This window comes from Mytilus edulis, chromosome 9 (assembly GCF_963676685.1).
Source record: "Mytilus edulis chromosome 9, xbMytEdul2.2, whole genome shotgun sequence".
NCBI lineage: Eukaryota > Metazoa > Mollusca > Bivalvia > Mytilida > Mytilidae > Mytilus > Mytilus edulis.
The window spans coordinates 66,146,918-66,165,479 of NC_092352.1; the positions used below are offsets into that span (position 1 = coordinate 66,146,918).

Genomic DNA, 18,562 nt, shown 5'->3' on the forward strand with positions numbered 1-18,562 from the left:
CATTTGAAGACAACAGTGTTGCCAGCTACAAAAAAATGTAGTTTAAATTAGTTAAATATAATTTAAAATTAAAAATAATAACTCACCCATAACTGCTATGTTTAAAAAACACTTAGGAATATTTCTGTGTGGTCAATGATAAATCATTATTTAAAGGTCAGTATTACATAAAATTTTCCTAGATGTAGAGATACTTTTTATATATCCTTGTAAACTTGACCAGACAGGAAGTCCTCATATGAATTATAACATTCCAAACCAAACATTTTACCTGGATGAAGTAAAGACAGGGTATTGGTTAAAAATATTCAATAAAAGGGTCTTTAGAAAATTACAACAGGTTAACACCTTGCTTGTTTAACTTCATTATACAAAATTATGCCTCAGTGACATTTAATATATAATCGGTCACTTTTTTGCATGTGCATGTATAAGATAATCATTGCATTTAGTTCACATATTTAACAGAGTTGCCTGTTGCTTAATGTCAAATGACATTTTTCACATACTATATTGAATTACAAATTATTATATATTTGATTTCTTATTTTTCTTAATGAGCAGATTGTATGAAAGTAATCGATAAAATCTGTAAAAATAACAAAGAAATTAATCACAGTACCAGAACTTGTCAATGGTATTTTGATCATTATTAGTTAGTACATGTACTAGATTTAACTGCAAAAAATCCTTTATCAGTAATACTATCAATTACTGTAATTGGTTACATTTAATTGGGTCCATTTAGGACTGGAATCATGCAAGGCTATATACTCATTCACATACCTCTTTTATTGTTTAAACTATAGGAAAAATTGATAGTTGATTTAATTCAAGTTCATTTATCCATAAGGGAGGCAACTCTGTTCAAGTTATAGACTTGAAAAAGGAAAATCTGTGTTTAGGGATCATCAGAATGAGATTAATAAATAGAGAATACAATATTTATATATCAATTGGTTATATGTGTATTCACATATAGTTGTTTCAAAATATAATGAGATTGCAATTTATAAGGTATAAAATTATCTTTCAAAACTTGATAATGATTTGATTAAAATGAAACTATTCAGTTTGAACTGTTTACATTTTCTATTTTTGATTAAAATAATGAAATGAACTAAATGATAAAGATTTTTTTTAAAATATTGAATATTAAAGTACAGATTTAGTAATCGCATTAACTTTAAGACTGTTTTTCTTTCATTTTTTTTTTACAAAATCCTTGAAAACTTCATCTTTTAATTTTTACAAAATGATAATCCAGTAAAATGGATGATAACTCCCATTTCTTACAAGATGATCTCTGAAATCAGTTCTTTCTTTTTTATTTACAGGCTTCCAAAGGCCACCTTACTGATGATCCTTGAAATAGAATAGTGCCTAATGCTAGTTATAATGTTTTAAATCATGAATGGGAGAGGAAATAATAACAAGATGGAAGAATTGTGATATAGCATGCTTATTATTATGAAACATTGTAATTGCAAAAAAATGTTGAAGGAACATAGTCATGACATTCGCAGCTTTTGTTTAAATATTTTTTTTATTATTATAATTTATTACTGATTGTTATATATTTATCATAAAATAAACAATAATTTAGTTGCGTATCAAAATGCAACATATACAGTTCTGAATGTGACCAAAGTGATTTCTGGTTCAATAATGTTGAAATGAAAGTTCATATGTCCCAATTATTGGACAAAGCACTGGTTTAAATTGATAAAGAGTCAGTGATAATTAGTTTCCAAGAGAAATTCTAGATTCAAGACAAGACTTATTGAAAAGAGCCCAACATTTCCCATGTTAATCATAATCTACCTTTTTATTCTATATGCACTACTGCAAAATATGTTATTTTTATGCAAGAATCATTTAGTCAAAGAAATGAAAAAACACCAAAGCATAAGTTATTTTTTCACCCAATATTGAGTATTCATATTCTTCACTTTACGGACATTTAATGATAGAATTTCAAAACCAGACTGAAGTCATGTCTGCAATCCGGCATCAAAGAACTTGATTTCCAAGTTTATTTTCCAATACAGTGTTTCATTGTTTGTAGACCAACATAGAGATAATGTTACATCATTAGTTGAATTTCCAATTTTTAGGACTTTCTTTTTAACCAATCATAATGTATTGATTGGTGTACTCTTGAAAATATTACCCAGCATGCATTAGATTATGATATGTCCATTAGTGTTCAAATCATTCTTGTAGTTACATGTTTACTGCCAATGATTGTTGTCTATATAATATATATTTATATAAATTGTGAGAACATGGAATGTTTGTTGTATATTTTTCTCATTTTTTTTTTTTAATTTTCATTGATTTCTTTTGTTGAATTTTGACTGAAAAATAATTGTTATTTTGGATGTTATGGTTACTGGGTAAAGTTTATATAGTTACGAAATGCAATTTTGCTATTTTTTCAGTCACAATATTTATACCTATTATTAAAATAAAACAGGATGTTCATCTTAATTGTGTCTTGAAAGTATTTTTTGCCAAGAATGTCAAACTTCTTCCAGAAAACCTTAATAATAGAGTTTCAAAAGATTCATTTTATTTATATACAATTTTGATTGATCACAAATAAATATCTTTATTAAGGAAGTTATATCAATTATTGTGGAATTAATTGGGGAAAAGATCCAAAGATCAGTAAAGAGGGTTATTAGTCCTGTAAAATTCATCAGCAAAGTAATGATGCTAATGATGTTATCTTATTGTCTAACCTATGACAAATCTAAACAATGCTGGACACAGGGACACAATACCAGCTATAGTGTTGTCATATTCTATTTGTATAAAGGTGTTATAGCACCAAATCATAATAGGTTACATCCTGGTTGCATACGATATTAGGTCGAAAAAAATATTCCCTTGAATTTGACAGTTGTAGGTAATTAATCCTACATTTCATTGCAGTTAAACATTTCCTGGTCATACACATATATCTTGGGTATTACAAAGCACTTTCCTTTTTTATTTGGGGGGTTTCTATAGAATGTTTTGGAAACTTGAGGTTACATGGTTACTAAAGCTTGTACACAGGATAAAAGAAAAGGAACATTGATTGCTTCCAGTGATGGTTATTTTCTTGTATGCAATGAAATGTTATGCAAAATGTTTTCTACTGGACAGGATAAAACTTGACTCATCCCCGGTATATCTTTATTTGAAAAGTGAAAATTTAACAAAGACTTATAATCAAAATGCATTTCTAGAGTTCACACAGCCCAGTAAAATTAGAATACACATGTATGTAGGCTCTGCTTAAATAAAAAATTTCCAACAAATCAGATTTGCCTTAATCAGCTGTCAATTTCCATACACAGAATAAAATCATCATTGAATAGATTATGTTTACGCATTTCTTTCCCACAAATATCTTTGAATAGTAAAATCATTTATCATCTAGTGCAAGAAAAGAGATTAAATTTTACAAAATTGAGTGCATACATTTTTATGGATATGGATTATTTTTAAAGCAATACACAGGTACCTAAATCAACATTCTACATTACAAAACTTTATCTAGGATTTTATATCATTACGTTTTTTTTTTAAATCTGAGCAAATTATTTCTACAGTTACATTGTTAAAAGTATATAGTTCTTTTCTAACAAACAAATATTTTAAGATACATAAAAACACAATCCTATGTTTACAAGCAAGAGGAGAACAAACAAAAAATAGCACAAAATAGTATTTAGTAAAATGCAGTTTACAAAATATGTTGGGTTGCAAGTTACAAGTTGTTCACTAATGGATTGTACAGGTCTATATCAAAATTAATATACTATACCAACATATCTGCTATTGACAGAGTTTGTTAATGTTTAGAGATTGTGTGCAGATGTTCTAATACAAGGATAAAAAGATGTGGTATGATTGTCAATCAGATAACTGCACCAGAGACCAAATAATGGTAATGTTAGCAACTATAGGTCACCTTCAACAATGAGCAACACCCATACCACATAGGAAGCAATTAAATACACTGAAATGCCAAATTAAAACAATGCAAACGAAAAAACTACAGGTCTGATTTACGTTAAAAAAAAATGGACAGTAGTGTAATCACACAATATAAGAACAAACTTTCAACTCAGTTATAAAGGTCTAAACTCAAAAGTTAATTACAAATCACAAAAATATTCACAAACACTAAAGACAAAAACTACATATCTGAGATTACTTGTTTTCCACCAGTAAAACTGGCTTTAGTGGTAAAAAACATGACATAATTTGGAAATGCTGGTACATCATATTGTTATATATAGTAATGAAAGATTATGTGTGATGGACATCACAACATCCCACCAATACATTAATCAAAATGCGTAGGCTTTTATTTCAACTTGGAATTATTTTTAATTATTGAATTTGCATTATTCTTGTGCTTGAAAATAAGACTTTCCATACAATGTATTTTGTATAGATAGTGTGCTACCTTCTTTGTAATACTAATAGGTAGTGTTGTGGGTTGCACAGAACATTAAATACAGAATAAACATGGAATTTATTAAAAATTTCATTCATTTCACAAGAAATAATACAAATTCCATAATTGAAAACAATTCCAAGTTGAAATAATAGCCTGTTATATCTAGAGTTCAAATACAGACAGAAGGTTTGGATCCATTAAAACGTTTAATCCCGCGGCAAATGTTTGCACCTGTCCTAAGTCAGGAATCTGATGTACAGTAGTTGTCGTTTGTTTATGTAATATATACGTGTTTCTCGTTTCTCGTTTTGTTTATATAGATTAGACCGTTGGTTTTCCCGTTTGAATGGTTTTACACTAGTAATTTTGGGGCCCTTTATAGCTTGTTGTTCGGTGTGAGCCAAGGCTGCGTGTTGAAGGCCGTACTTTAACCTATAATGGTTTACTTTTTAAATTGTTATTTGTATGGAGAGTTGTCTCATTGGCACACACACCACATCTTCCTATATCTATGGATAGGTGCCCATACCTTATGACAGTTATGAAGTCTAGAAAAGCTTTGAATTAATCAACAGTAAAAATCATTCAATTGACACAAACAAAAAATCTCAATTGACATATGAAAAGCAAAAAACGGAAACGGAAACTATACCTCGGTGTTCTAATTTCTTTGTAATAATCTATTGGTCAAGTTTTTTACTTGACTCTCATTCACACAATTAACGGAAACTATACCTCAGTGTTCTAATTTCTTTGTAATAATCTATTGATCAAGTTTTTTACTTGACTCTCATTCACACAATTAACGGAAACTATACCTCAGTGTTCTAATTTCTTTATAATAATCTATTGATCAAGTATTTTACTTGACTCTCATTCTCACAATTATGAGACTAATAATAAATTATATACAAAGCATTTCATGATGAGATTTCTATTAAAAACTATGTTGTGTTGATATGTGTGAATAGCTCCAGTGGTGGATCCAGCTATTTAAAAAAGGGGGGGTTCCAACTATAAGCTCCCATTCAAATGCATTGATCAGCCAACCCCCGGAACCCCAGAACCTGCCCCCCCCCCCTGGATCTGCCACTGAGCTCATTATCCAATATTTTTTTTAATGGAAAACCCATGAGAGTTTGAAATATTAATACTTTCAAAATATCTTTATATATATATATATATATAGAAATAAGAAGAAGTAGTATGAGTGCTGATGAGACAACTCTCTATCCAAGTCACAATTTGTAAACCATTATAATCCAAAGTACTGCCTTCAACAGGGAGCCTTGGCTATAAAGGTCCATACAAAATTACTAGTGTAAAACCATTCTTATAGGAAAACCAACAGTCTAATCTATAAAGAAAACAAGAAACTTTGAACGTCAGGTTCCTGACTTCGGACAGGTGCATACAAATTTCAGCAGGTTAATAAAGTTTGAATAGGCTCCAACCTTCACCCTTATCTGAAACAATAGGGTAACATCACAACATAGAAAGATATGTCTAACCTCATATTGCATAGGAAATCTAGTATGAAAGATAAAATTTAACTTAATTGTTCAAAAAAAAAAAAAAAAAAAAGTTAACATTCTGGACTCTACAGCTCCACTGAGAGGAAGAAAATTATTACCATCACAACAGTTTGCAATTGCATTTGTAATAACCTTGAGCATGTTATCAGTAATGAAAGTAGATGTCATTTGCTTATTATGGTCATTGGATTGCTGTCTGATTGATATTATAGCCCACATCTTTTTTATTCATATCTGGCATTTTGAGAAGCACTGTGTGTTGATCTATTTCCAATCATAAACTTTCACTAATGAACAGAACATATGATAGAATAATTGATCAAATTCACTGATGACGACATGAAAATTTGTTTATGAGATACATGTATCTGTTTTCTTGGTTTTAATGTGAAAGATGTTTATTTATAGGAGTTGCCTATGCAGGACAACCACCAAGTGTACAACCATATGCTGGTCAACCACCTGCAGGTATGCATATATTTTCTGTCAGTTTTTACCTTCACATACTAACAGGTGTAATACCACCAAATCATAGTATGTTACATACAGTTGCATACGGAAAAGGGTCGAAAAAAAATTCTCTTTGAGTTTGACAGTTGTAGATAATTAATTCTCATAGGCGGATCCAGGGGGGGCCCTGGGCCCCCCCTTTTGTGGGAAAAATTTGGTTGAATATATAGGGAATCACTGAAGCATGACTGGAGCGGACCCCCCCTTAGGTCAACCAGAGGGCCCCCCCTTATGAAAAGTTCTGGATCCGCCACTGATTCTACATTTCATTGCATTAGGAAATATCTGGGTCATTAACACATATATCTTGGGTGTTTCAAAGCAACATTATTGTTTTATTTAGTGTTTCTATAGAATATTTTAGAAACTTGAAGTTACATGATTTCTAAAAAAGGTGAAAATTTGATGTTTTTTTTTTATATGCAATGAAATGGTGTGTGAATTTTTTGTCTATAGTACTGGACAGGATAAAACTTGACTCATGCTAAGTATTTCTTATTTGAAATAAAGATAAATTCAGCACATTTTTTTGAAAGTTCAAATTTAACGAAGACTAATGAGGGGAAATCATTGGTTTTATCGTCCTTCCCTCCGCCTATATCACCCTGCTCTGCTGCTCTGTAATTCTCGTATCAAGACTTCTAAACGAGACCAGGCATTATCAGCGACGTCACAATGTGAGAGGAGAAGTTATCAGCGACGTCACAATGTGAGAGGAGACGTTATCAAGCTTGCTTTTGTCAAGCGTAAACCTGTCTTAGGGAGAAAGAAACGACCAGTAATAGAACGATAAAAAGATAATCGGGTTTTCTTCGTATAGATATCGTAAAATATCAGCCGCTCGACACAATGTGAAACTTTTTAGCTCGTTCGCTACGCTCACTCGCCAAAAAGGTTCACATTGTGGCTCGCAGCTGATATTTAGTGATGGAGTATTTATTAGTATTTTACCAGATTTTTTTTTACATTGATAATAGGGGGTTTTGCTGCTCCACCTGCTGGTGGAGGAGGATATTCACAGCAGCCTGGCGGAGGGGCTGGATATGGAGCACCACAGCCAGGAGGTTTACCCTATGGTGCCCCAGGTGGAGCACCACCACAAGCTCAGTCAGTACCATATGGTCAACCAGGTGGAACTCCAGCCTATGGTGCACCTGGTGCAGGACAACCTGCAAGTTATGTACAACCAGGGGTAAGTTTTTGTCTTTTCACTTGTTTGTCAAAAGAAGATACCGTATGTCTTAGAGTTTAAAAAATGGCAAACTTCAGGATAAATATGTAATAAGTAATATTTGATAAATATTTGAAATATAAAAATAGTGATATTAAAATGTTATAGTTTGGAATATCTTTATCATATTTTAAAACCATACAAAGCAAAAGCCCCACAAAAACCCCCAAGATATCTTATGATTTACAGTTATATGTAATTGGGTAGTTGTCAGCATCTCATTTATTCATACAAGAGCACCACAATCAATTTTATAATATATAGCTCAATTAGATTTCTTGCTAAAATGTAACTATTTTAGAGATGCTTTGGCTTTTTTTTTTTTTTTTTTTTTATTAATTTGAGCTTCCAAAAAAACAGCTACTGTAAATGGAAAGAAAATGCTGCTTTTTATTGCTTTAGCCAAATTTTGCTTTGATAATAATTCCAAACTTCTAATCTAATAATTTATATCTATCTATATATAGCACCTTTGTTATTACCAAGAAAAATATAAAATTTTATAGAATCAATATAATTTAGATGTCTTATTATTGCACCATATATTTTACAGGCACCAGGTGGCCCTAATGTTGGCATGGCAACCACCGGAATGGCAAATTTAAATGTGCAGGCTAACATGGTAGAAAGGTCAAGGCCAACCATTGTACCTGCTAAACCTTTCAATGCTGAACAAGATGCACAGATACTAAGAAAAGCTATGAAGGGATTAGGTTGGTACATTCCAGTAGTTAATTATGTTGATCTAATTGTGGTAAAAAATTGTAAAAAAAAAAAATCATACAAATTAGAAAATTATATTACATATTATGTATGTATCTCCCTCATGCAAAGCTCTGATTCCTTTCACGGATTTGGCTATACTTTTTGGACCTTTTGGATTATAGCTCTTCCTCTTTTATATAAGCTTTGGATTTCAAATATTTTGGCCACGAGCATCACTGAAGAGACATGTATTGTCGAAATGCACATCTGGTGCAGGAAAATTGGTACCGTAAATGTTATTATGATAGCATTTCTCAGGTCACCAGTATCTTTGTTTAATAATTGTTTTTTCCCCAACTTAACAAAATTATGAATATTTGTTGTAGGCACTGATGAAAGAGCCATTGTGGATGTTATAAGTCGTAGATCTAACAAGCAAAGACAAGAAATACTGGTTATGTTCAAGACTTTGTTTGGAAAGGTACATAATCAAATCACTGTGTAATGGTATAATGCACTCAAAACATGATCTTTGCAGTTTCCATTCAAAATCATTGTCTGTCTTTATTTGGAAACAACCAGATGAAAACAAAGTTAGCCTTGGAGAAAATGGTTTATTTTTTAGTTATAATTTGCTTTTTAAAAGCCTTCAGTAACTGTTTAAGTACTTGAAGATCAGTACTATGTGTGTATATGTTAGTTCTTTTTTTGTGCTTGTGCCAATCAGATAAGTCTAGCTGTTTCCAACTGATGTTTACAGTTTGTTCTGATGTTCTGCTGTTACACCACATTTGAGTTAGGTATTGCTCATTGTTGAAGGCAATACATTGACCATAAGTTGCTTTCATTAATATCATTTGGACTAGTTATCATACAAGATCGGTATAGGGTTTGTATATTTATCCATTGACTTGTAAATTATGAGACATTAAAACACCACTTGTTAATTGGAGTTCTAGCTCAGATTCAAATTGCATTCTTGTAATATCTTCAGTTCTTTTCTAGGTTTTTTTACGTCTTGGATAGAAAAAAGAAAAAAGAATGTGGTAAATGATGGATAATATTTGAAGTTTCATATCAACATTTTGGTAATCAACTGTTTTAACTCACTTACCTGCTACGTTTTGATTTATTTACATATTATAAAAAAAAAATTAAAACTTACTTTCAGGATCTAATTCATGATTTGAAATCTGAGTTAAGTGGAGATTTGGAGGAGTTGATACTTGCCATGTTTAAACCAACCACTTTCTATGATGCTTATTCTATTCACAAAGCTATGGAAGTAAGTAAATATTTATTTATACATTTCTACTTTACCTTTAATGATAATGATAATGAGTTTTATGTTTAAGTTCTTATACCGCATGTTAAAATTTTTGAAGTTCATTAAGCCTTCTGTAAATAACTAAAAAAGATATGGATATCTCTGCCATGACACTGGTATGATTTATAGCATGTATATCTAAAATTCCTGTTGACACAATATAAAAATGAATTAAAAACTAAGAGGAGAATTTGGCTATTCCTATAAGGTTACTATTGGTCACATATAGCTCCTAATGGGATACAAAAAGTATTCAGAATGCAAATTCCCCCCTACCTTAAAGTGTAAAATTTTGAAAAAAATAATCTGATTATCGAAAAACTGAATAAATTTTTTTAAATGGTTGCTCCCTTACATTGTTCATAATGTATTGAAAAAATTGTACGTAATAAGTTGAAGGGTAAGTTAATGCAAATAAAAATGTATACAATACATTATTCTAATTGTAATATAGGGGTATAGTGGTTTAGGAGTTTTTATCCTATCCGATCCAATCTTATTGAGTCTTATTATAATTTATGCAAAGTTTTAAAGACATTTTCAAGATAGAGTGGTTATATGAAATGGGGAAACTGTGATGTTTTAAAAGGAAATGTTATTTTTGGTAATATATCCACTGTTGAATAACTGTTGCTTAAAAACCTTTTACTGTCATTGAATTACTCAAAAATAATTAAAAGTATGACATAAGTTAAAGGGATATATAAGATTAAAAGAAGGACGAAAGATACCAAAGGGACAGTCAAACTCATAAATTTAAAACAAACTGACAACGCCATGGCTAAAAGTGAAAAAGACAAACAAACAACAGCACACATGACACATCATAGAAAACTAAAGAATAAACAACACGAACCCCACATGTTAAATGTTCACATGACTTTTATCATTTCTTCATGGAGAGTCTGAGACATTGTTGGTTTTTACCAACTGCAAAACCTGTGTGTGTACACTGTAATTTTAGAATTTTTGCAGGCATAAATCATCTACATTTATTATTGATATTTTTAAAGAATGAACAAAAATGTGAACTCAATTATTGCGATTTTATTAAAAGCTATTTGTATCAGATATCAAAAGACCTGTTTGTATTATTGCAACACTTAAGGAGTGGCATTATTTGTATTATTGCGACACTTAAGGAGTGGCATTATTTGCATATAAATAAACCAAAATAACATATGAATTTTCAGTGTTTTATGTCTTCAAATAATGCTTTGAACTTAATTTTACAATTGTATAATTCAATCTTGATTATTTTTTCAACAGGGTGTTGGAACAAAAGAATCTGTCCTGATTGAAATCCTGTTAACAAGACCTAACACAGATATCAAAGAAATTGTTGTTTGCTACCAAAAAAGTAAGGAACTTTTAAATAAGTGAAGTGGCAAATTCTCAGGCAATATGTTAATTGTTCACTTGATGAAGTGGCAATTTCTCAGGCAATATGTTAATTGTTCACTTTATAAATATAATAGTTGGTGTTGGTAATTGATTTGGTAGTATCAGTTTGATATTATGATAAAGAAAAAAGATTAAGCAAATCTATCAGTGATGGACATTACATCATAACATGTATAATATGAGTTGTATGTATACCCAGCGCTTTCTTGATGTTTCTTGTCTTGAAGGTTGTCATAAATTATAGCGTTACATGTAAGACATAGATGTTTTTGATAAACAATGTACATTTTACATGTGTAGTAAGATAGATTCTACCAAATTACGCCAAAATTTTATTCTCAATTAAAAATGGAAGAAAAATAATTCCATTATTAGTATATGATATTATTAATTTGATTTCGTCATAAAAACAAAATGAAAATTTATATTCATCTTCAATCAAGAAAAATGTCTTTGTAATCTAGTATTGCAGTCAATTTGCAGAAGATGTAAGTTGTTGAGTCTTGGGAATCTTGTTATTTACTTTACTGATATGACTTATAATAAACATGTATCAGCCAACTCAGATTTTATTTCCCAAATGTAAAAAGAGTTTTTTAAACATACATTGTACATGTATTTATGTATTTATTTATATTTCATAGTTGCTTAATGCATGCATATTTCATCTAGATATTCTGATTTTCAGTGACTTACTAATTGTTTATTATACAGATTATGGTAGAAGTTTGGAGAAGGACATTATGGATGAAACCAGTGGTCATTTTAAGCGTCTATTAGTGTCAGCTTGCCAGGTATTTAGAAAGACAGGGTTTTTGTTTAGATAAGGAGCTGCATTGGTAACAATTTAATGCATCTTTGGAACAAACCTTAAACTTACTATTTTGATATGTGAATATTTTTGAAAAAGAGTTTTAAATTAAAGATACAAAGAGAAATTAATGATCAGGTCAAGGTCTTTCTGAGAAAGCTGAACTCTTAATGTTTAGGTATGTTATATATTCACAGGGAAACAGAACAGAACTTAGCCCAGAACAGTTACAGAAGGCTGCTACACAGGGTGTTGAATCAGTAATTGATAGAAACCTTGCAAGAGAGGATGCTCAAAAACTATACCAAGCTGGTGCAAAGAAAATAGGAACAGATGAGTCTGCCTTCCTACAGGTTATGGCTGTCCGACATTACTATCAACTTAGAGCCACATTCGAGGAGTACCATAGGGTAGTTATATTTTTAATCCTTTTCTCATTTTTGACTGGAAGCGTTCATTGAAATACAGTAAAATTCAGGAGCTCTTTTCACAAGGAATAGTATGATTAAAATTAATCCTAAGTAAACTGAAATGTTCATACTGGTAAGATTTCTGTTAAATGAGTATTTCCTAGAAATTTGCTTAGAATCTTTTTTATATAGTGCCATTTTGGTGGTTTTCAAAACAGTGAAACACTGACAGTAGCAGTTGAATTCATTCAATCCAAAGATATCTTCCATCAATTTTGATAGAAGCAATCCAATGACATATAATGGGAGTTATTGCCATATTCATACATAAATGTTTTAATTAATATGCAAATATTTCTTTTACAGTTGGCTGGAAAAGATATCTTATCAGCAGTTAAAGGTGAAATGTCAGGTGATTTAGAGGACGGATTCAAAGCTTTAGGTATGTATCAATTTATATTAGTACACTATGCATGATTTGAAGAATTCAACATTTTCAATAGATATGAATGGGGCAGCAACCTAACAAAAAAGATATAATAGTCAATGTATGGTTGTTTAATTTGCAATCTTACCACATCTTCTTGTTTTCATATTCAATAACAGAAATAAAATGGAGAATGGAAATATGCCAAAGAGACAACAACCCGACCAAAGAACAGAATAACAACAATTTTTTTATACTGTGGATTCATTAATATTAGTTGGATACCAATTTTTGTGGATTTAGTGGGTACAGGGAAACCATGAATTTAAATTATCAAACGAATTGCAAATGTTCTAAAGGGATGTATGCAGATTTGGTCAAAACCACAAAATTAAATATCCACGAATATGAAAGTTTCCCTCAAACCACAAAAAATTGGTACCAACAAAAACAAATGAATCCACAGTAGCTTATATAATGTATTTAATTTATTACAAATTTGTAAAACAAATCTTCAATATATTTGAATTTTCCAACACTTTCTTTTTATAATTGCTGAAAACTGTTTTATCTCAATATATAGATTTTTACAACTTATATTGCAGTTACCTGTACTAAGAATAGACCACAATACTTTCTTATTATAATTGATGAACACTGTTTTGTCTCAATATATAGATTTATACTCCTATTGCAGTTACCTGTGCTAAGAATAGACCACAATACTTTGCTGAGAGACTACACAAAGCAATGGCTGGATTTGGAACAAAGGATTCTACACTTATCAGAGTCATTGTTTCAAGATCTGAGGTAAAAATTGAGAGTTATTGCATTGAAAGGTTGCTATTTGTTTAGTTTCCAGCTTTAAGCTTCCCATGGCAGTGTGAAGCTATTTGTGTAAGTTGATATATATACATGCCAATTTGAAATGAGGGTTGGAGTTGGCATGTCAGTAACTGCTAGAAGTCCTTTGCTTATTTGCATTATCATTGTCATTTTGCTTAGTTTTTAATTCTGTTACATATTCTAATAGTGAACTCAGACTTCTATTAAAGTGAGTTTGATTGTGTGTATTGCTGTGTGTTTGTTTATTCTCCACTGGCCTGAGGTTTAAGGGGAGGGTTTAGATCTCACAAAACATGTTTAACCCTTCTGCATTTTTGCACTGGTCCCAAGTCAGAAACCGGGCCAATGTTAGACTGTATGTTTTTTTAATTATGGTTCATTTATGTGCTACAGAGTTAAGTGTGACATCCATTTTCTGTAAGCTGTTTAGGGGCCAGCTGATGCCCGTCTCCAGGTGCCCAATTTTCTAGCTGTGTTGAAGACCCATTGCTGGCCTTGGGCTGTGTTCTGCTCTTTGGTTGCATCATAATCTCATTGACACATTCCCTGTTTCCATTTTCAATTTTAACAGTTAGTTCTGATTGGTCTGGGTAAGATTCTATTGGCTTGAACAAATTATAAAATTTGGAACGAGTCAGGAAGGAGAAGTTTAGGAGAAGGAATTATATACTGATGTTCTGATAGTGTATGGGTATTTGAGACCGGATCAATGAATATGTTGCTATAGAATTACATATAAACGGCCAAGCACTGATTCTCAAAACGTTTTTGAATGAAGATGTTCCTAACAGACTTCTAAACTTTAATATAAAAAAGAAGAAGTGGTATGATTGCCAATAAAAGAACTCTCCACGAGAGACTAAATGACACAGAAATTAATAACTATAGGTCACTGTACAGCCTTCAACAATAAGCATAGCCCATACCACAAAGTCAGCTATAAAAGGATTGAAATCACAAATGTTGAACAATTCAATCAAGAATTGAGACCTATTACACATGTTCATTGTAAGAACTTTAAAAAAGATTTGCCAAGTTACAGTAGTGATTGAAGTTTTATGGGTCACTGAACATGGAAATGTGAAACTGCAAGCTGTTGATGTTGTCTGATACACACTTTTGTTGTTTTACAGATTGATTTACAAGACATTAAGGATGAGTACAGGAACATGTACCAAAAATCTCTTCATGATGCTGTGAGCTCTGAGACAAGTGGGGACTACAAGAAGCTACTTCTTGGTATTACTGGCCCTTAATTTATGACAGAACAAAGACATTGTTGTTTATTATACACCTAAAACCATGTTGTTTATTAACTTTTTACAAATGTTATATTATAATCTATAAGTAAAGCTTTTGTAACTTGGGAGCCAGAATTTATACATTTCTATTGTGTATTATTTTTTTTTTACTTTTAGAAGTAAACTGTGATTTAGTTATCTTGTTCCTATATATATATATATAATTAAATTCTGTCCATAGTTTTTCATGAAAAAAGTCTTGCATTAGGATTTTTTGTAGCATGATAGTCAGTATGCATATACAATATCTTATTTGTTTAATTTAAAATTGTGTTAGAAAATTAGTATCATTCTTTATTTGGCAAACATGGTATTAGAGGTAATTCTTAAATGCATGTTTTTACACACCAGTCTTATTTCTTAAATAAATATATATCAGTAGTTAAATATTTTATTAAAGTCACTTACAAATTACACATATAAAGAGTAAGGCTTTACAGATTAAAAGAAAAGATATATGGCAAAATGTTGTAATAATAACAAAGTATAAAGACATTTAAATATTGTCTGGAACTTTTTTCAGCATTTTTTTTTTACGAAAATCTTGTAATATGTGATGGTGTTTTTTTATCTTTCAATTTTTTTTTTATCAATTTACTTAAATATGGTAAAAAATAGGGTTTCGTATCTGGTTGCAAACCTGGATATTGATATGAACTTTTTTTGTTTGCAGAAATGTTGCTTCATCTTTGCTTAAATAGGGATTGAAATTAAAATTAGACAATCAATTTGATTTGCAATTCACAATTTACATTGGTTAATGATACATTTTCTAGCAAATTGAGAATATTCAACAAAAATAGGTTGAACCTAATGTTTTTTTTTTGTAATGACAACCATTTTCATCTGTTTGTTAATAATTATAACTTATTCTGTTACTTAGTGTTTTTTTCAATAACATTTCAGAAATTTATAAACGCTGTAAATCATTGTAAAAAAAAAAGAAAAAATATGTCTGAATCAGTACTAAAATAAAACGGAGTGGCTATTTGTCCGGCTAGCCGGACGAATATTGCCAGGGCTATTTGTCCGGCCATTGTAATGCGCATGTCATATAATGTGCGTTCGAAAGTGCGTGTAACATTATCTTCAGTAGCACCAAGGGGGCGCGTGTAATCTGATCACTGATTTTGATTTTTAGATCATGGCTGAAATATCTGTGATAAATTTTGCAGTTTTCGGAATTTGACAATGGAACACGATATTATGAACTTCCAAGAATGATATAAATCGTATGAAAGGGACTCTAAAAAATTGAAATCACAATGAAAATGGGAAATAAAAGATAATTATACAATTGATCGGAGAATCAGTTTTTATTAAATTATTCGATTCGCTACAGCTGTGTACAGGTGGAAAAGATGTTCATAGCAAGTGTAGTTGAAAAAGGCCTTTACAATTTAGCTTAGTTATAATCCAAAAATGAGTCTTGCAAGACAAGAAAAGAAAAGAGAAATTTGGGAAAAGGAGCACACTGTGACACCCGACCCCCTCACGTAAATAAAATAAAAAAAACAGTGGAATGGATAACGTTATGTCAAGGGGTCTATATAATTCTCTTTGACAGCTACATACATAATAATTGTGTATCTTTTTCAGCTAGACAAAATCCTTTACGTTAACTTAAAATGCACGAGTCAAACACTACCCAAGTTTGTTTTACAAGTAAATTATTCTCTCTTCTTATATAAAAATATGGGATATATATGATTTTATTCTAATTATTCGTTATCAACATTGGACTATATACTAGTATGAAGAAAACAACAATTTCAATTACCAGTAACAAGATTAGGCCCTAACACTAAAGATGTCAAACATGTGCTACCCCCTGGTGATGCTGAAGATAATATTACTCGCAGACACAAATATTATAGTGACATGCGCATTGTATTGGCCGGACAAATAGTCCTGGTACTATTCGTCCGGCTAGCCGGACAAATAGCAACTGCCAAAATAAAATGTTACCCCTTTGAAGTGGAGTGTCAAAAAGTTCATCAGAAATCATGTGTAATAATATTCATGTCTTTACATCAGACACCTTCATAAAGTTCATTTAAAAAAAGGTAACAGTTTTTTTTAATATAAATCAGACTTATTTGTAATCCATTCACCTCAAATAATATAAGGATTATAATAATGCTATTAAACAATTTAGATGTTTATAAAAAATTGTTAACTTTTCTCTTTTATCAATATTAATAGTTAGTGTAAAGTTTTGAACTTGATATTTTTATTTATATTAGAATCTATTTATTTTTCAAACAGATATCAATTTATTTAGTAAATTTTTCTCTTCAAAATTGTTTCAAATAAATTAAAAGTTTTGTAAGCAATAATATAAGTAAAATGTTTACTAAATGTATTTTATTTAATAGCAGATGAACACAGCATTTTCAATAAATATTTTATGTCTGAAGTGCTGTTAATGTTTTGTGACATTTTGATGCAATACAAACTTAGGTTCAAAACTGCCATTATTAGATAGATGAAATAGAAATGGGTAAAACTGTTAGCAAAATTAACTTTGAGCATAATGGTTGTCATATGGGTTTAATATTTGTGTAATTCTTATATAGCTATGCATATTGTTTATGATTTTCCTTATAAAATTAAATCTAGTATATCTTGTTTTTTCTTGTTGAATTACATATGACAGTTGCCACATGTGTCAAATATTAGTGTTATGATGACCATAGATATGTTCCAGTTATTTGACCTAGATTTGACACATGCCACATCTGTCAAGTATAAGTGTTATGGTGAAAATAGATATGGTCCAGTTGATGACCTAGACTTGACAGTTGCCACATGTGTCAAATATTAGTGTTATGATGACCATAGATATGTTCCAGTTGATGACCTAGATTTGATAGGTGCCACATGTGTCAAATATTAGTTTTATGATGACCATAGATATGTTCCAGTTGATGACCTAGATTTGACAGGTGCCACATGTGTCAAATATTAGTGTTATGATGACCATAGATATGTTCGTTATTTGACCTAGATTTTACAGGTGCCACATGTGTCAAATATTAGTGTTACAGTGACAATAGATATGTTCCAGTTGTTTGACCTAGATTTGACAGGTGCCACATGTGTCTAGTTTTAGTGTCATGATGACCATACATATGTTCCAGTTGTTTGACCTAGATTTGACAGGTGCCACATGTGTCTAGTTTTAGTGTCATGATGACCATATATATGTTCCAGATGTTTGACCTAGATTTGACAGGTGCCACATGTGTCTTACATTAGTGTTATGATGACCATAGATATGTCCCAGTTGTTTGACCTAGACTTGACAGTTTTCACATGTGTCAAGTATTAGTGTTATGATGACCACAGATATGTTCCAGTTGTTGTAATCACAATACTGTTATCTTTCCCTTGATCATACCATCAATAACTGAATCAGAGTTTTCCCAGTATTTGTACTTACCATAAACAACTTGAAGGGTGCACGATTTGTTTATCTTCTGGAGTAGCAGAGACCCTATGGTTTCTGGTTATTTTTCATGTTGCATAGTATTTAGTGTTCTTGGTTGTGTTTTGGACACTGTTGTTTATGTTTTGTTTGTATGCCATGG

At 30.9% G+C, this 18,562-nt stretch overlaps 1 protein-coding gene across 2 annotated transcripts in view; it reads left to right on the plus strand.

Annotated features, from left to right (window-relative positions):
• Nucleotides 1-17,600, plus strand: part of LOC139488826 (annexin A7-like) — a 34,922-nt gene extending 17,322 nt beyond the window's left edge. For both annotated transcript variants that reach the window (XM_071274763.1, XM_071274764.1), the window contains 12 exons: nt 6,406-6,465; nt 7,485-7,699; nt 8,292-8,451; nt 8,830-8,924; nt 9,615-9,728; nt 11,040-11,130; nt 11,889-11,968; nt 12,183-12,395; nt 12,762-12,837; nt 13,520-13,632; nt 14,802-15,932; nt 16,915-17,600. In XM_071274763.1, coding sequence (XP_071130864.1) covers nt 6,406-6,465; nt 7,485-7,699; nt 8,292-8,451; nt 8,830-8,924; nt 9,615-9,728; nt 11,040-11,130; nt 11,889-11,968; nt 12,183-12,395; nt 12,762-12,837; nt 13,520-13,632; nt 14,802-14,924 — 1,340 coding nt within the window. In that variant the 3' untranslated portion in view covers nt 14,925-15,932; nt 16,915-17,600. The remainder of the gene's footprint in view (nt 1-6,405; nt 6,466-7,484; nt 7,700-8,291; nt 8,452-8,829; nt 8,925-9,614; nt 9,729-11,039; nt 11,131-11,888; nt 11,969-12,182; nt 12,396-12,761; nt 12,838-13,519; nt 13,633-14,801; nt 15,933-16,914) is intronic.
• Nucleotides 17,601-18,562: the final 962 nt, after the last annotated feature.